This window comes from Aphis gossypii, chromosome X (assembly GCF_020184175.1).
Source record: "Aphis gossypii isolate Hap1 chromosome X, ASM2018417v2, whole genome shotgun sequence".
NCBI lineage: Eukaryota > Metazoa > Arthropoda > Insecta > Hemiptera > Aphididae > Aphis > Aphis gossypii.
Genome location: NC_065533.1, coordinates 52,250,222 through 52,271,490, shown reverse-complemented (window position 1 = coordinate 52,271,490; position 21,269 = coordinate 52,250,222). Strand labels below are relative to the sequence as shown.

Genomic DNA, 21,269 nt, shown 5'->3' with positions numbered 1-21,269 from the left:
AAAGCTAAAAATATATATGTATCAAGGCGTATATAAGAGCACGTCGTGACATTGATGAGTACGTTATAATATCGTATTCCATTGAGATGGGTCTGCTATAATATATATTATATAATATGTCGTGTTTTATATGTCATTTTTTAACCAATCAAAATTATTATGGTAAACAATGATTGTTGTATATATAACAGAAAAATGTATGCCGTATTATCATTATTCATAATTACCTATAAATCAGTAAATAAAATATATTATTGTGAAATTAATTAATATTAGTAACCATAGATTTGTAAATTTTATGGTAAACACGATTGTAACAAAAATATTAAGATTTTTAAATTATCATTAGGTAGTTTTAAAATTTCAGGCAAACATAAAATTTAAAATTGTTTAAAAAACCAGTTATAATTGATTACCTAATGTATCTTCTAAAGTTCTAAATTATATATTATAATAACTGAGTTATAATTATCTCTGAGTAGTATATTGTTTATTACTACTAATATAATTCTGAAAATTGTATAATTCTTTGTTTTTTTGTGGAAACAAAACATTATTTAAACTATCTTATCCACTTATTTTAGTATAATTAAGTGCTATCTATACATGGAACTCTAAAAATACTTATATTATCATACCCAAACATTATTAGGTATTAAAACAATTATGTTTTATTATGTGATTGTGATTAAATCCAAAACATAAAATAACTATAAATCGATAATTACCATGTTAATTAAAACAGTAATGTCTTCATTAATTATGATTGCATATATTTGTCTTGAATGGAAGGGAGAATAGGCTATTCACATGTAGATTTTTGGCACGCAACTCTAAATTCAATGGAATTTAGGCCAAAAACAAGTCGCAAAACAAATTTAAATGTTTAAAAAAACACATGTTTCTTTTAACACCATTAACAATATTGTGTGTATATTGCAATGTAAGATTTATACCTATTTTTTTTTAAATAAAATCGATTCTTTATTCACCATAAATAAACAATAATATTGTTTACTATCTTTTTAACCAAGAATCATTTAAACTAGTGAACAACATAAATATTATACATAAAACCTCATAGAGTAAAACATTTTTTTTTTTACGAAGAATTGGAAAAATCGAGAACACTGTAGAACAGTATATCTCATGAAATTATTACTTTTGTTATTTGAATGTAATACAATATTAACTAAGATAAATTCATAATTAATACTATCTAATAAATTAATTTATACCCAAAAAAATGTATGGCTATTGGTTACATAATACATAGGAATATTATAGTCTATATAATTTATTTACGATACATACATAATAAAATTAAAATAATGCTTTTAGTATAAACATAAAATATCACACTAATGTTGTATATTATAACGTATTATATTATGATTTATAACTTTGTAACAAGCTATTAGAAACCAACTCCAACAAATATTTATTTAAATCAAGACAATAATTTTGATTAATTGCAAACATATGTATCGAATTTACAAATATTAGCGAAATACATTTTAAGAATATGGTGAAGAAAGTTAAAATAAATGTGTATATAAATTTGCCTATACTATTCGCCGTTCATATTTTCTAATGCCACGACCATCTAAAATGGTATTATGAATGTAAAATATACTCAACGGCTCTATAATATACAAAAATATTCGAGCGCAATAATTTTTATTTTTATTTTACTCACAATTTTCTTATTTTTTCCCGAATCACTGTTATCCATGACGAACACCACAACAGACTACAACGTCGAACGACATATAATTAAATTAATACTATTTAGCTTACATTGATTTTTTTGTTATTACTTTTTTATCCGAAGACCTTCAACTATTACCAATATGTGCGTTAAATATATATATATATATATATATATACATATATAAAATTACGAGTAAATGAAATGACCGTAAATAGGAAATCTACTAGACAAAAAACGGAATTTATCGATCGTATGAATAGCCATCTTATCAATTAATGGAGCACTGACCACATCTTTCAAAAGGTCATCGCCAGTTTTGAATTAAAATTAAATTGTAGTTATAATATTTAAAAAAAAAATGTTATTTTGCAATAGATATTTCATTGTTTTTACAAAAATTAACAAACACTTAATACTGAGTAGGTAGGTAATTAAGGTACCACTCAAAACCCTCGAAGATCTAATTGTTCCGCCTGTTCTGGTAAAAATTAAAATTTCATAACAAAAGGTACATATAGTAAGTGTACACATTTGCTATTTTAATATTGCTTACTTGAAAATATATAATTCATTCTATTAGATTTCTCACTTTGACAGAGTAGATCTTGCTCAATCGTAAGAACACTCAAAAATCATTTTTAACTTGTTCCAATACCTAGTAAATGCAAAATCATATAATATAATATACCTTAATTACATACTGCTAAAAATAGCATTAACTCGTATTATTGTTTTTTTTTTATCTATGGTATTGCCATCATTATAATATAGATCTACCGATTTTACCACTATCTATACTCTATACTGTATGTATAATGTATATATTGTTTTATTCTTTATGCATAATGCCTTCACTAAATAATATATTATGTGTTCACGACAATTTCAGCATGGTATATGATTTAAAATACCGAACGGAAACCCGTTCTATAGTCAACACGATAATAGCTATACAATTAGTGACAAATAATATAATAACTGTTTAAAAAAAAAAAAAGCCCCAGAACAATATGACGCGGTTTGCGGATTTCGCTTTTCGGAAAAAAAATAAGAAAACTGCTGCTACCCGTAAGTACCAGCTACACACGACTACACCAAACATGTGGCACGCATGCTTCGTACGATGATGATGATAATAATAATAATAACCATTTGTGTTATAATGTATAGCTGGTTTAACTAGTGTATTATAATAATCTTCCGAGAAAGGCACACCGCTGGGCGTACCTATAGTATACGTATATTATAATACTACGCTATACACACACGACGTTCCGACGAGGTGACAATATATTATAATATACGCGCACCTGCCTATAATATAATATTATATTATGTTTGCCAGCAGAGGAGAGGAGAAAAAAAAATATGAAAAAAAAAAAAAATCAAAACTCACGCAAACGCTTTCACTTCTGTCGGGGCACTGGCGATCAGATACGCCACCGCGGCAGCGATATTGGTAGGTAGGTAGGTAGGTACTGTACGGGTTGGCGGAGGTGAGGAAATCGTAATAACAATAATATAGTGATAGTAACAGTTATACACCGAAAACGTTATTATTTAATAATAATAATATAATGTGTATTATATTATACTATCGCGCGTTTCATAACGGCGACGGGTGCGGGACGTGTGCCCGTCGAGGCCGCTGCAGACCGGACTTGGAAATAGTGTGTGCTCCGACAACGCGTACGACCGGACCGCAAGAGACGAAGAATAAAACGGAACGATATCGTCCGCAATCGGCCCAGCCAAGCGCCATAACGTCATTATGATGGCACTGAAGTTCATACTCGTGTACTTTGTCGTCACCACAACCGTCGTCTCGTCCGATAGTTTATTGGACTTGACCGCGTCCAAGATCGAGATGACGCCGAACAACACGATCCAAGTGAGCCTGCTGAAGATGATTTATTTTTTAATTCGGTCTGCCGATTCGTTCGGCAATATAATAATATTATAATATACCCACGAGTGGTTTTTTCTCGTCCCCGTCACAAACCGTTTTAAAACGATAAATGTATAATAACGACGATTATTTAAATTATTCGCGTATTATTTGTGCCATTCACGTATAGTATAATATATCATATTTTAATATTATTTATTTATTATTATTTTTTTTTTTTTTTTTAGTTTAGATTTCTGAATAATTTTAACTATTATAATATACTACAAGTGCTTAGACAAATATAAGAATATAATAATATAATTGATATCGATTTTATTTAAAAAATATATATTCTCTTACGACACAAAAAATTATTACATTATAACATCGTAATCGTACTACTATTACATAATTTAAAACAGTTAATTTTTTCTCGACTTAAACAGTTTGCAAAACGGTTTAGATTTAATAGTATGAAAATGAACACATATTTTGAGTTTATTCATACCTATACTCAAATGTTAACAATCCTTATCCAGCAGATTTTTACTCGACAAATTCTATGTTTTATAATGAAAATTAAACAAGAGCTCTCAAGACAAATCATACTATAGATTTAAATCCAGGAAATAAATACAAATATATAACTTAATTTTATATTAATTTTACATTTTGTTGTATAATATTGAAGAGTAACGTATGTTTATATATATAAATTTATTGTTTATGTCCCAAGACCTAATGTATAACTTGGCGCGAATTCAAACATTTAAAAAATATATTATAATGATGGCCTCTATTTACTGAATGCTTCGATAAAAACAAATATATCTATCAGTTTGCAAGTAAATGAAAGCCAAATATACCTATTTACCTTAATATAAACCGTATAAAACAATACAATTTTAATGATAACATTTTTTTTTTTATATATTTACGCATACTTTAAATGAAATGCATTTAATAAAAATGTAATCATTAATCACACTGTTTTTTGAATAGTATAATAAACTCGTAGCACATATCCTTGCGGCTGTGCCACCCAGTTATGCTAACAAAATAATGATTTAAGTTTATGACATTTTGTTTTCTTATATAATTATTGTCGACTTTGAAATGTTAAATTATTTTGAAGCTTGGCGCTCAAACAGCGCGATAGCAGCTCTTTGCATATCGTTTCATGTGAAATTTTTATACGAATTTTTATTACGCTCTAAATCACCGTAACCTCAAATTATAGGCTCAGATTTAAAACTTTACAAAGCTTGTCTTTTTTTAGCCAAGAAAAGTTGTATCATTAAATTTTGTACGAACGTATGATATTCAAATTTGTAAAAATCATTTTATGTTTAAAATAGAAATACTAATAATTACAGTTAATATGAAATATTATATTATCTTGATGATTAAATTATTGAATTACTTAACAGACTATGGGTGCTTAAATAAATTAAAAACACCGCTATTACGATTAAATTTTATAGTATATAAAGTTGTGCAATAATCATGATTTAATATTAAGCCATGTTAATAATGTATGATATATAAATGATAAATCTATATAAAAGAAATTGTTTGAAATATTTATTACGTTTTATTTTCTATAGCAAAAAATAAATTAAAATAACTTTTATGATGTAAAAAAAATTATAAAAAAAACATTCAAAGGGGTTGGAAACATCTAAAGAAATAGCTAAAAATGTTCAATTAATAGTTGCAATACGTGATATATATTTATTTATTTTTATGAATAAATCGACCTATATTTAAAAACAAAATGTATTTACAAAAATATATTTATAACGTCAAACGTATTTTAGTACAATATCAAATGTTAGCATTATAATGTTTACTGAATCATTCGAATGCAAGTTATTTTCATCATCAGTAAATTAATATTAAAAAATTAAATAATTCTCAAACGCTAATACATCCAAGTATTAAATACTTTGAAGTATAAAAATAACGATCTTTTAATTATAATAAAGTTATGTTGAAATTAAAGAATTAAATATAATACAATTTGAGTTATAATTTTAGTACCTATTAGTATAGTATTTTACTTTATATATATTATTAATAATATTCCAAATTTTGACCTTCACCCTAGTCAATATTTAATACAGTCTTTATTATGCTCTACATATTTTATAGACTATCAATACTTAGTTAATATCTACACCACTCTAGTTGTAGTTTTGAAGTTTTATATTTTGTTGTAATATTCAATTTGATATGGGACAAAATATAGATACCGCAAGAAATTGTCATTTTTTAAACAACATATACCAAAACAAATCCAGAAAATGAATCGATTCGTTAAGTATAACTAAATAGATACCTACATAGATAATGTTGTGCAATTTAATATCATTATTTGTAAAAATATATTTTTCGTATTGTAATAGGACTGGACAATGTGTTCGACAATTATTGTCACAAGAAGTATTATGAACAATAAAATATTTTTATAAATTACGAGATTAATGACATTCGTTAAAATGCATTTAACTACATCTAGGTGTGTATAAATATAATACAGTGGACGCCATAATAAGACTCACGGATATTAGGTTTAGTCTCCAGTCTCTAGGTTAGGTTAGACTCAAATTGTCTGACACGGTCCGGACATATTCAAATGCATTATAAAAAATTCGATTTTAAAATACACCACTTCATTATAAGATCCAAATTTCATGAAAAAAAAAATGATAGAAAATAAACATTTTTGGTTAAAATTTAGAAATGAATTGATTTTTAAAAGTAACATATGTTTGTTATGATTATTACTTATTTCAATTCACGCTTTATAATATGTGTATGTTTAACAAATTTACGCTGTATATTACAGGGGTGGCCAAACGGCGGTTTGCATCATAGACTTTTGCGGCTCGCATCTTATTGTAACATTTTTACAAAAAAAATACAGTGTTCTTAATATAATATTTAAATATATATTTTTTTTAATTTTTAATTTTTAATTATAAATTATTTTCTTATTTATTTTATATATATAATAATTATATAATAATATGACCTTTTTTCCATTTCGGCTCTTCCATATTTATTAATATATTAGGTGGCTTGCAAGTCTCTTCTCACTGGCCACCCCTAATATATTAGTAATTAATAATTTCAAATATCCAAACCCTGATAATTATATTTGTTCCATCTAATAATGCGTGAAAACTTCCAATAAACAATCTACATAAATCTAATATGATATATTAATATTTGTGGTACTTATTATTATTTCAGTACTTGCAGTTTGAAGACTTGTCATTCAATCTTACGGATTTCACGATTTGCACGTGGATAAAACTGTTAAATTTCACCCACACACAAACTATAATACGCCTAACAGGTAAATCATACGATACATCCTTTAAAAATTCAAAACCCGATTAAATTTAATACCTGACACCTGAATACATACGCCTATAAAATTGATTTCGATATTTCAGAAATTGATTCTGGATGAGATCAATATATCGCGAAGCGTGTACCTACCATATTTCTAATTATCTATTTTCAGGAAATAAAAAAGAACCGTTATTGTTATGGCGGATGCACGTACATCCCAAAGAAACTATGAGAGTGACGATCAAAAATCGCCTGGTGGCCTCGGAGGGTATGCAATTGACCAGAGGACAGTGGCACCATGTATGCTTTCAGTGGAAGGGTTTTACTGGCGTCTGGGCGACGTTTGTCAACGCTAAAATCCACTCGGTCGGACAAATACCTGTGGTCAGCAATGACGTGAGTGATAATCACCTGAATGTTTATTAATTTCTAAGCCAGGATTTAAATACTTTATACACTAAAACCCACTTGAATGCCAGAATTTGCACGAAAAAAGATGCATAATATGTTTGACTAAGGCATTCTAAAAACTTTTATTAAACAATCATAGGATAAAACCGATTTATGTGCCCGTAGACCATAAGTATAATTCATAACATTAGCTAAACCTATTGTAGTAATGCACTTATGCACGGGCCTATAATTATGCGTATCAATTGTATTAAAAAATTAATAAATTGTCAAATACAAAACAAAATTGAAATATACAGAAAGTTTCAAAATGCCTTAAAACTAAAAATATTAAAATATGAATGTATATAAAATGCACTTAGGTAAATCATAAATATCCTATAAAGCAATACTATATTATTATAATTGTAATATAACAATTACAGTTTTGTTTTAATTAAAACACTGAATCGAATCATCTGAATCTATCACAAATATTAATTTTGTAAGGTAAACTAACTTATATCCAATGTCCAATGATAATATTGTATGATTACAATGACATTGATATTTAATTTAAGAGTGATTATTGAAGTTTAAATTAAATGGATAATCTCTAATATTCAACTATTTCAATAAATTGTGATTTTAATATTTGATTTACTAGTATATTTTAAAAAAAATTGTTTTTTAATATAATTTGAATTAATTAACTAAAAACCGTCAAATTTTAAATTTATCTTGTAAATTAATTGAAGAGTGCTGTTTAAAAAAAATTGCAAGTTCAATTAGATACGAGTCCTCTAAAATTTATATTTATTTAAATACATACATACTTGTGGTCTGTTATAACCTGTTAAGCACTATATTTTAAAAACCATTTGTCAGATTTAAATATATGATTAGGCGCAAAATGAGAGAATTCCATTTGTTTTTTTCTGTTTTAATTTTTTTCAACCTTCATGACGCAAACTTCGAGTGTGCTGGGGCTATACCAGAATGCTTGAGATCGTGCCAAGACAACGAATCGGATTAGATAAAAGAAGTATTTTCACCCAATGAAGCCAACATTTTACGGCCGACGACTCCCACGTGTTCCTCTTTTTGCTTTTTCATTTTTAACATAAATTAATAACGTCGATTAAATCTCCAATAATCTAAATTTTACAATACAATATAACCATTAACAAATAATAATTTATAGTTATATAAGTTAACTAAAAATTCATAAATATATTCATAAAAATATATGTAATATGTTCAAAAAAATTACGTTCTAAAAAAAAAAAATTATGATTTATGTTTTAGTTTAAAATTAATATAAATCAAATTAAACGAATGTTTATTTATTTACTTATTAATGAATTACTAATTATAATTTCAAAAAAAAAAAAAAAAAAAATAGTAAAATGCAGAAAGAAAAAAGTATGGTAAAAAATAAATAATTGGGTAGTAGTAGCCTTTTAATTTATCCTTTTTGCTTTTACTTAATTGGCAATCTTTATTAAGTCCATTTATTTTTATTTTTTTGAAATTGTACATAAAGTTGTTGCTTAAAATATACAAAATAATGAGATACACTATTAAACACTAAATATGACCTTAAAATTATAAAATATGCTCTAAAAACTGTAAAATGTTTAAATATACTTAAATATTAAATATGCTCAATATTAAGATCGACCAATAAAACATGCATTTGTATACAAATCCTAGTTCTACTAATAAAAGTTAATCGTACATCCCATAATTAAACATGAATAGCATCTATAAACAACTATATAATATATATTTAGACATTAGGCATATATATACGCTAACCTCATTGAAATTGATACCATATAATATAATGAATAATGATATATATTTATATCACTTATTTAATGGTTCTGTTCTGGTACTCTAATTAATTTTGAACGAATAGAATTTGTGACTTTTTTTTTTATAAAATAAAGGTTTGGCCCAAAAGCTTGAAAATATAATGCACAATTACTTACCTATAAAAGTTATTAAGCGTTGTATTACTTACTGAAAATAAAAAAAGTCGAGTGTAAATTCTCATTTATTTTTATAAGTGTTTAAAGCTCAAATTTTAATAAAATTCAATAATATTTAAACAAACATAGCATTTTCATCTATTTTTATGTAGTTCAATATATTATTTGTAAAGACTTAAAAACATTTTTATACAATTTAAGGGTACGTTAGCAGTAGTGCAGTACGTTAGCAACTTATGAATTTATTAACAGCTAGTAATATATAAAACAATGTAATAATTATTATTACGTAAAATACCTATGTGATTTTTTTGGCAAAAATAGTTTAACCTAAAGTGTAAATACTAATAGAAAAATAAATTATGACACGATGTCTCCTTTTAGAATTTATTGTTTATCGTAATTTAAATTTAACGCATACATTTCAGTGATCTACTCAATGACTAAAAACACTCGACCTAGGAATATTCTATGTATGAAAATGGCTACCTCGATCTTTGCCAATTACTAAACACTTGAAAATATTTTAAAAACTGTTTTATATAATATGGATATATTGTGTTCTATCAAGATTTTACAGAATAGTAAAAATACGAATATACAAAATGTCGACATATCTTATCAAAAATGTGCTATTAATTATTATTATCATATTTTTTTATGCTCGAGACCTGATAATAATTTGACAAGTGTAAAAGCATTCACTGACTTTATCGTACAAATCGGTTTAAATATATGTCAAAACGAATACACGTCACTGATAAAGGACGACGACATTTAAAGTGGCATTTGAAAAACCATTATGCTATTCAATATTATTGACTCACAGAAATATATACAATGGTTTAAAATAACAAGAAAAATTATATATAGTTTTTTTTTTATTATAATTAAAAAAAACTGTCCTTTTTTTCCTGTTTAGTAACATTATTTAATAGGTTATTGATTTTAGGACAAACCACGTTATCGTTAGTGTGAATGCATTTTTACTCATCGCTCATTGATTATTATTATGACTGGTATTTTTATACAATGATATATTTTTCTGATGTTATAAAATATAACTTCCTCGAAGGAAAAATGTGTTTTTATATGTGATAGTTACTGATTTAAATGTTTATTTCATTTTTCATTTTTCGATAAACTTGAAAAATTTAATTTTTCAGAAAATGTTTAACAAACTGTTAGACATAAATTATTAAACAAATTTTATTGTGGCAATAAATTAGCCAGAAACACAAAGGACTATCAACATAGTGGCAACGTATTATAATATTAAATATGCAACACTTGTAAACCGCCGTTCTCATATCTACAAATACATAATACATTTTGTATTTCAAATTAAAAAGTCAAAATATCTAACCTATTATTGAAGTATAGTTTAAAAAATACATTTGAAATATATAATTCATCGACTTTTTATAAGCTTTTAGAAATAAATTTTAAACTCATTTTTATAGTAGATTTTTTTAAAGATTTTTAAGTCTTTATTTAAATGCACATGAAAACTTTTTTTAATACAGTTTATTTAAAAGTTAGAATCAGATAAATCTTATTATGGCTATTGAAGGAATAACTAATTAGACTTTCTATGCTAAATATATGGGCACATATACTCATTTTAATATGTAAGAAACTTAAAAACCCCATTGTCAGCATTTATAGGTGGTATTAAGTGACAAAGTGCTACAAATTATAATAAACAGAAATTCGCAACAATTTTCTAACACATTTTCAATAATTAAAATATTAACACACTTGATGAATTAAAAAACATTTAACAAATATTAAAAATAATTGTTAATAGGGTAAAATAAACTTACACATAATAAATATACTAATATACATATAGAAATATAATGTAGCTAATTCAACATAGAAATTGCTGAACAATTAAATTTTATTTGCTTAGGTCAATTAAGATAACACAGTTGTGAGAAACTGAATTATCTTAATAAATCATAATATAGGTATAGGTACTTAAAATGGTAAAAAACTGTAAGAGTTAAATTGGCTTGTTAGACGATTTTAAAAATGATGATGCTGGGTTATTAATTTAAAAACATTTTTAACAATATTTATTCATAGTTATATCGCAAATGAATCAATTATAAATAAACGTTATTTTCTATAGTCATAATATAAAATATTTACAAAAGTCTGACCAGCGACCAAAAATATTATCTACTATTTACTTAATACCTAGTTAATGTTTGCAGCCTTATCAGTAACTCTTTATAATTTTATAATTATAATTTATTGGTAGGTGTAATGTTATTTTTCAAAATGTAATTACTTCTTTGTTTCATAAAGTTTTATTATAGTAATTTATTGTCTAATATATCGTTATCAAAACTAATCGTTGTTAAAGTTTATAATAAACGTTGACTTCAGGTAATTTTCAAACATAATTTTAAAAATTAAAAAAAAAAAAGTCAGAAATTTTGAAAAGAATGCAATTAGATACAATCCACTTCCAAGTAATTTATTATTTGTACAATTGTACAATTTTATACGTCACGATATATTTATTTTCAATTTTAATGACTACTATTATGTATATATATAGTTAATATAATATTTACAATCAATAAAAATTATTACCTACCTACCTATATTTATTACGTTGAAAAATAGGTATCCATTTTCATGAAAATGACGATTTTATTAAGTGGGTAAATTAGGAACAAATCACCACGTACAATTATTAAAACTTAAAAACAATATATTTGTAATATTTTAACCTATACCAGTAAATAGCTTAATAGCTAATTTTAACTGATATAAATAATAACAATTAACTGAGTATATTTACTACAATAATATTTTATAAAAACTATCATATACAATTATACACAGGTATTGTGTTTTTAATTTTAAAGTTTTAAGTTTTCTAATATCTATACAATATTATACACAAACGAAAAAAAATAATAAATTTATAAAAACCACACTTTTCATCAACAAAAATGCTCAACATAGGTATCCCTAATCGAGAGCAACACTTAGGAATATTTGGCATGTACCCATGATGTGTCATCTACGTCGTTGTCAGTTGTAAATTATAAATGACTATTACGCGCTTTTAGTTAATGGACTTTTATTTTATTCAAACGATTACTTCTATATTTCTCTTATGTACGTATTACAATCTTAATTTTATAATAATATACTTAATAGGTTATCTATGTTATTATTTACGGAAGACAATTAATTTTTTTAATAGGTATAGTTTAATTTATGATTTTACATTTATTTTAATAACAAATAGACAATAATAATTAAAAATTGAATTTTTACTTAAATACCTACAAAATGGGAATTATTCTAATAATAAATTATTTTTTACTGAACTATTACAGCATTTAAAATAATAACCACTAAAATATATGAAATAATTTCTATATTTTATATCATTTTTACCATAGTGGCATAGTGTCTAAAATAAAAATATAATAGTATAATAATAATATTGAAACTGTAAAATTATTAATTTCAAAACCATTATTAAAGATATAAAAATAGTATCTATAGATAGATACTCATTTCATTTGTAAAAATGGTCGATTCAAATTTAAAATTATGTATATATATATTTATATATCTTAATATACCAATGAGTGGATTGTACGTTCATATTAATTGTATATGTGAATTATTAGGTAAGCAAGATAAATTTACACACAATCAATATTTTTTATTAATAAATAACCAATCCACTAATGGCAAAATGTTAACAACTTAAAAAATATAATAGGTACTTATAATAGCTATTATATTTTATGCTTAAATATTTTTTTATCACTATACATTTTCCATACTTCTATGGACTTTGATACTTACATATATAATTATTAATTATACTTAAAGGATACATTATAAACCAATTCAACCAACTTACATAGTAGATACAGACTGTTAATGTTTAGTAAACATATTAAAATGATTTTAATATAAAATATATATAATTGTTTAAAAATAATATATTTTCCAGCTAACACTTTACACTATTGGTGCCTATATTAAAATGTCATTTTTTATATTTCTTAGTTTCCTAGTCTCCTTTAGATATATTAAGCAGATATGAAAACGTTGTGAAGGGACGGCTTGAAAAAAAAATTAAGTATAATTTTTACCATATAGTCTTATCAGAATCAATTTTTTAAGTGTGTTAGTTTATCATTATTCATTATTTCCATATTCAATAACACAGCATAAATGTAACAGTCATTCCAGAAACTCCTGCGCACTAGCTTTTTTTAATTTGTTTATCTTATCAACATATTATATACAACAAACAAACAACGTAATCGTATCACATATGGTTATTTGATTTAAATATTTAAATTTCTGATTTTTAAATATTACATTACTTTATACTGTCTATACACATTTATAAGAACACAATAACATTATACACCATTAATTATATAATAAGTAATCAAACTTTTTAATCAATGCATATTATTTACACGTCAATAACTTTTACTTGCCATTCAAATAATTTGAAGAGCTGATTGTTTTTCAGAGATTTAAAAACAATTGTTTACGAACAAACCAAATGATTTGTCTACCTATAGAATATGGATAGGTATAGGTTAGGTATATATCACCTATAAGTATACAAACGCGTGTTTTTTCCTATTTTCAAATTTACATTGTCCGTTAAATTAATAAAATTAATCAAAATGAACACAATGAATTTTGCGTAGATCGACTATACGATGATGAATGTATGAATGTAATAATATGACGATATAAATAATAGAATTCCATGTACAACAACAAAGGAGAACTAATAAACTCGCGAATACGTACTTGAGAGTTATACACTCATTTGACAGGTGTACGGAACGACACGTTCCAACAAGAGTTTATCTCGTAACTTCATCATTCGCGTTGCTATAATACCTACATACCATTAGGTTATGGCATTTAAGGAACAACGTGGTACAAATTTTTGTGACCCATTTGTTCCGGTACAGTTTTGCTTTTATCTTTCTTTTTGTGTTTCTTTCTCTCTTCTGAAGAAATAAATAACGTTTAACTGCCAGATTTAAAAAATATATATTCCTCCATTCCTCCTACTTATATTTAATTATTATCATAACTATTAAATAATAATTTGATAAATATATTGTATAATATACTTATATTTATTAAATGAGTTTTGAATATACAACAAACTATCTTATTATCCATGTACAATTGGTTATCACTCAAATTCATTAATATTTATTGTATTTTAACACTGTATGATATGTCAATAACGCGTTTAAGGGTACTAAGAAAAATAAAAACCCCAAGTGATTTGTAACATTGTATTTACCTTATAACGTTTAAAAAAAAAATACAATTATCAACATAATGAGGAACGAAAAAACACTTTTATTTTATTATTAATAAAATATAAAACAATGAAAACTACAAGTAATAAAACGCCGATCAAATTATGTTATCCTTTCTTTGCGTGCCTAATAGATGTTAGTTAATTCTATGCAATAATGTCATATTTTTAATATACCTTTATTTTAATGTCCTGTGACTGTACTTGAACAAAGTAACAACCTTATCGTACAACAATAGTACAATAATATAATATAATACGTATACAAGATAATAAATTGCAAATAAAGATATTAAAATTTAAAACTTTGGGAGAATACTACTAGCGTTCTGTAGGTAGCTTTTACCAAAAGCTAAGATAAGTTGAATTCCAAAAAAAAGGTATTAATTAGAAAAGGATCAAACTGTTCGAAGCTTAAAACCAAAATTAAACTACTTAAAATCAGTTTTGAGTTTAAAAGTAAAATCTAGTTTACAAAAAAAAAACAAAACCGAACCGAACTGAAACAAAAAGTTCGAACTTCTATGATTAATCTAAAATCTAAAAAAATTCAAATTTCAAAGAAATTTACCATCTCCATGAAAAAATTCTAACTCATCAAATGTTGAGGACAAGAAATATTTTGAGTTCGTTTTTAATTTCTTATATTGTCCGTGTCTATTTTATCAATAAAAAATATAATTGTGTTTTATGCTTGTTATCATTTTTAGGTACATGAAATAAAATACTGTATTTTATTAAGCTGAAATACCTATTTGATAAAAAATATTTTAAAAGCTCTATATTATTTGAAGGTTATTTTCAAAGTAAAAATTATATTACCGTAAAATAGGGCAACTTTGTTAGTTTGTTTATAAATCATTGAAAAATTAAGCTTTATAATAACTGTTTGCTGAGTATTATCCTTCATAAGTATTCAAATAGAAATAAGTTTGCAAAAAAAAAATTCTCAAAAATTACCTTAGAAATTTTGCCTCAAAAAAATTATTAAAGTTAGGGATAACTTTAATAGGCCCAATTTTATAGTGTATAATGAATGGTTAGAGACGTAAATATATCGATCTTTCCCCATATCAAAATCCATCAACAAGTTTTTGAGTTATTATTTTTTCTTTGTAAGGGGGTAACTTTGATAGGAATATATTATATGCCTTCTGTAATTTGCAAGATGGCTTCATTTAGTGAAAAAACAGTGTAATTAGCACACAATTTTGATTCAAGTTTTTTCTTGGGATTACGAGGATGGTAGGAAAAAGGGTAGGGGGAAAATTTCTAGTAAAAAAGTTTTGGAAAAAAGATCTCTAGGAAAAAAGTATCCGGAAAAAAAGTACAAATTGGAATATTTTAAATAACACATATACATAATCACTCTATACGATATGTTATATGAATTATGGTATAATCGTTACAAAAATAAATTATAATAAAAAAGTAAAATTTAAAACAAATTATTATCGCTCTAACTTAATATTTTGAGCTTTTAAAAAATTGTTATGTTCTATTTTATTTTCCCTAAAACGCATGCATAATATATCATACAGAGTGATTATTAGGTATATGTTTTATTTAAAATATTCTAATTTTTACTTTTTGTCCTGGAGACTTTTTTTCCTAGAGACTTTTTTTCTGTTCCCCGATTACGAGCCATTTAAAAAATAAAAATATATATGATTTAATATATAATAATATATATTTGAATGATACATAAGAATATGAGACTATCAAAGTTAGCCTTATTTGCATATCAAAGATACCCCAACGAATAAGTTCAATTATAAAAAAAAAACTATTGCAAATTAAGTAGGTATATTCAAAGTTACAATTTTTTTAATGGTGTTGTATACAATAGTAATATGTACTATAAGTACTTATTTTCAAAAAACACGATGATTTTCTTAATTTTACATAAAGATTTTATTGAGACGGTTTTTTTTTTTTTTTTTAAGAATGCTCGCCACTTTGTGATTAAGTGCGATTAGGCGGTAGATAATATGAAAACAATATATTTTACCAACAAGATGCTACGGAACGTTATACATACAGTAATCCAATCGCCAACACTGGCACATGTTTCTTATGAAAATATGATAACATATTATAAAATTTATTCGAAAAATCAAAGTCACCCCTCGAAATCAATGTTGCCCCATTTTACGGTACTAATAAAAGCTTAAAAACTGAACACAATAGCACATGTGTTCTGTATAGTACAGGCCCCGGTAGCGGGAGCTGTCAGCGGTCGTAGTGGTGTGTTACGGGTTGATAAAAAATAAAAAAAAAACAAACTTTTTACACGCGAACGTTGAACCATTTTCAGACGATGTCATCGAACGCGTGGAAGCTGAACGGGAGTGGCACCGGACTGGTGGGCGACGATGGCGCGCCCTGCCGAAACGGTTGGCAAGCGTACGGCCTATACTTGACCGGTCCGGCGACGACGACGACGACGGTGGACGCGGCCAACGCGACCGGCAAGCCGCCGCGGAACTCGACCGCCGCCGCCGCGTCCAGGAGGACTGCGAAGAACAACAGCAAGCGACAAGCGGTGTTCGAATCGGACCCGGACGACACGTCGTCCGGCGACGGCGGTTCCGGACCGTCCAAATCGTTCCAGTGGTTCAGCAAGACGTTCGCGTTCATCAAACGCATGTTCACGTTCGTCATCATACCGTTTTTCAAGTTCGTGCGGAACACGTTCTTCCAGACCCGTTCGTTGGACGACACGGTGGTGGACGTGAGCGAGACGCACCTGACGGTCAGCGACATCAAGTACGAGCCCGCGCCGTCGTCCGCGGCCACGGTCACGGTGGCCGCCTCCAGCGAGCCGTCCTCCGACGACGAAAGCGTCAACAAAGTCAATCGGCGATCGTCCTCGTCGTCGTCAACGTCGTCATCGTCAACGTCGTCGTCGTCGTCGTCGTCGGCGTCAAAGAGGGAAACGGACGACGACGGCCGTTGCGGTGGCGGCGCGCGGGCCGGCGACGATCGCGTGACGGCGGCCGACCTGGTGGCCGCGGCGGGGTCGGGGACGACGGTGGCCGTGGACGACGCGCTTTCGCCGAACGCCAAACGGTACTTGCGGATGGTGAGCGACGGCCTGAACGACGTGGGCGTGAACGCGGCGTTCGTCAAACGGGCGTTCGCGTGTTGCGGCCGCGGTCCGTTTGATCCGCGGGCCGACATGGCGGTTATCGACTGGGACCGGACACGGGCCCGCTCGCACGACGTGATCGTGTCGCCACACGTCTGCGGACGATATTGACCGCCAGCTCAAACCTTTTCGTTTTTCCACCCCGCGCGCCCGTCACTTTGTTTTTGACCCGTTTTCGTCCCGTCATCAAGGCGACGCGTTATTTTATTATTATTATTATTATTATGTTATAGGTACGTCTCAAATCGAATCGTATGATCCCGCGCGCGTATGGCGTCGGAAAATCTGAAAGCCTTAAACAAACATTCACCCCCCCCCCTCTTCATACACATACACACGCACATAACGACAGAATCTTGTTAGGGTAGGAAAGTTTATTGCTAATCGATAAGTTCTGGGTAGGTATTTTATTATTATATGATAGCGAAAAGTATCTAAAGATTCTCTCTCTCAGAAGTTACCGTTTCGCATGACGTTTCGTAAAAAGGTTATTCGATATGTTTATCATATGTCATCGTCGTATGGTACGAGTGTAACTGTATAATAAACACGCAATCTATACTCGAGTTACTTTTCATTTTGATTGATATTATACTCTCTATTTTTGACGAATTCAAAAATATATACATATTTAACTAAAATACATTCTTTTAGAAGAATGAACGACTATTTTATAGACGATGACGTGTTCTTATATTTAATTCCGTAACCAAACTTTCGATCCGACATTACGTTTTACGTCTATCAAGAAGAGTTAGTGAACGTAGAATATACACGATACTCGTGTACGAGTACGATTTATATAATATGGATGTATAAGAAAAAATATTTTATTAGAAAGTATTTATAAATATAGTATTATTTTTAGTTTGTAATAGTTTTTTTTTTTTTTTTTTAATGAACACATATTATTTATATATTTTATGTAATTATATTTGAATACTTTTTAAAAAATTTATGTTATAGTATTACAAGACTGTCGGATATAGGATAAATCAATGAATAGTATTAAACAATAAAATAAAAATAACGAGAATAACATACGTCACACCAGCCTCCCATCCCATTTTCAAAATTTGGAAATTATGTTATTCTATTCTTTAGTAACATCATTTGTACGAATTTGTACGACCGAAGGGCCTAAGTTATATCAAAAACCCTTTTTGGTGGGAGGAGAGAACGTGACTATAATCACAAGCATTTATCTTACATATAGATATATAGTTAAGTACAATAGTCAATCTATACTATTTCTACTTCTCAATATCAATTTTATTCAATTTTCAAAACCAGGAAATAGAATAATTATAATTATCTTTAAATTGTTACCTTCTATAAAGACTAAAATAATATTATGACAAAAATAATAAAAATAGATATATTTTAAGTTTTAAATTGTCCTCTGTAATACTAGTATTGACACCGTAATATTGTGTAAAACAAAGTAACATGTTATAGTACGTGATCGTGTTGTATGATGATCTAACCCTTCCAAATGTTTTTAAACGAGAAGATACGCGTTACTTTTTATCGTAAGTGACTTTATTATGTACGTTTATTAGCAATTAAGTTTACGATCGAATAAAATTTTAACACAAAATCGAATATGAAATAAATAGGTACCTACTAAAATTGTATACAATATCAAAAACTCATAAAATAATGTCGTTGGTTTTCCGAGTGTTTCAACTGCAGTATATGCACATGAAAACCCCTAATAAATAATAACACTATAACAATATTATTAGAATTTACGAAATACGCCCGCCATAATATGCTTGCTAATAAAATTTATTTTAAGTAGGTATTATGCGATTTTCGTCCCCCCACAAAATGCAGTTAGAAACAGTGTAATTATTTTTTAGGTTGTATTGAAACAGTATTGAACATACGTGGACTATATTTATTGTTTTATTCGCGAGTTGAGATGGTTAAATAATATCAATTTGTTTCGGAAAATTGTTTTTTATTCAAGTTCACGCTATCACTACAATAATAATACTATAATATGCGTTTATGTGTTGTTATCGTTGTATGATTATATTTTACATTTTTACCGCTAAACTAAGTCATTGTTTTCAGATGTTTATATTATGTTATTATGTTAATCGCGATATTTGTCGATATCATAACGTCGGCTGTTTGCCGACGTTATTATTTGTATGTGTGTGTGTTTTTTTTTTAAATACGATCACTCGTAGACTATTTTATCACATATAATATTTGCTGTTTGTTACAAACGATTTGTTTAGTATATAATATAAGTATGTACAGCATAATATTATTATGCATATTTAATAATAAATTGTACAACTCCGTTATCGAAATACGCTGTTTTTATGTTATAATTTATTTCAAATGTTCTCATACACGTCAAAACATACATATTATAAATATACATTATATCCACTTATTATATGCCAGCTGTAAGTATATAATGTCTGCAATGTTTGCTCTTTATGCGAATAAAATTGTCCAGTCGGGTACGAGGCTTCAGTGAGTATAGCCAAGGTGTACTTTGGAGCCTTCACTTTTTTCTCGTCTACATATTATTGTATGTACTTATGTCAATATTGGTGTGGCATAATTATCGTTTTTGCACCGGTAAACATTAACGATAAGATGTTTTAACATACACCATTAGAATGTTTAAAACACAATAATATGCGGTTATAACGGCGGCGGATAACAAATGACCGATAGCCTACCATGTTTCAGTTCTCTGCTGTATTGCATAACACAGCTATATTTTCAATTAATAAAAACATTAAAAACGCCCTAATGTTTATTCTCAATTTTGGTAGTGGGCGTTAAAAACTAAAACGACATCATTGACTTTCCCACTGCAGTACTATAGTGTAGTGGTGCACTACAGGTAATATAATTTTAAACGCGTTAATTAAATTACTTAATCTAACGTATTAAATTATTTAATTGCTTTAACCTTAATTTGTTTGATTTGTTTGGAACAAAAAAAAAAAATTATAAAATAATAAAAAAATAAGATATTTTCAAAAAAGAAAAAGTTCTAATTTATAGTTTTTACTTTTTAACATACACATTACACATTCATATTTAAAAAGTGATACACATATTTTGATTATTTCTACTAATTAGTAATGATCACTATTTACATCTATATTATATTAGGAAGTTAATATGTAAATTACTATTTATTACTATTATTGTCTATAACTATTTTATTAAAACACTACGTTTTTTCTAATTATAGCATACTATTGTCTTTTGGCCAAATTTACATAAACAGAAGAGGGTGTTTGAGGGTGCTAAGAATCCCTAGGTTTTAAATAACCAACACGAGTGATTTTGTTATAAATTTGCTTGAAAATTGTATTCTGGATTTTGAGTTTTTAAGTTTATTCGCTCTCTTAAAGTTAAAATATTTATATAAC

At 27.5% G+C, this 21,269-nt stretch overlaps 2 protein-coding genes across 5 annotated transcripts in view; one reads left to right on the top strand and one right to left on the bottom strand.

Annotated features, from left to right (window-relative positions):
• The window catches only part of LOC114129307 (carcinine transporter), a 42,887-nt gene that overhangs the window by 18,762 nt on the left and 2,856 nt on the right, over positions 1-21,269 (bottom strand). For 2 of the 4 annotated variants that reach the window (XM_050206429.1, XM_050206430.1), the window contains exon 1: positions 1,700-1,771. The exons of 1 other annotated variant lie outside the window; for it this stretch is intronic. In XM_050206429.1, the coding sequence (XP_050062386.1) occupies positions 1,700-1,735 (36 nt within the window). In that variant the 5' untranslated portion in view covers positions 1,736-1,771. Of the gene's footprint in view, positions 1-1,699; positions 1,772-16,991; positions 17,010-21,269 lie in introns of those variants that run through there. One more of the 4 variants, XM_050206431.1, reaches the window with a different exon arrangement.
• LOC126551994 (uncharacterized protein DDB_G0271670-like) lies at positions 3,155-20,183 on the top strand. Its single transcript, XM_050206432.1, has 4 exons — positions 3,155-3,605; positions 6,864-6,969; positions 7,141-7,364; positions 17,023-20,183. The coding sequence occupies exons 1-4, from the start codon at positions 3,486-3,488 to the stop codon at positions 17,965-17,967; spliced, it is 1,395 nt and encodes a 464-aa protein (XP_050062389.1). The 5' UTR covers positions 3,155-3,485; the 3' UTR covers positions 17,968-20,183.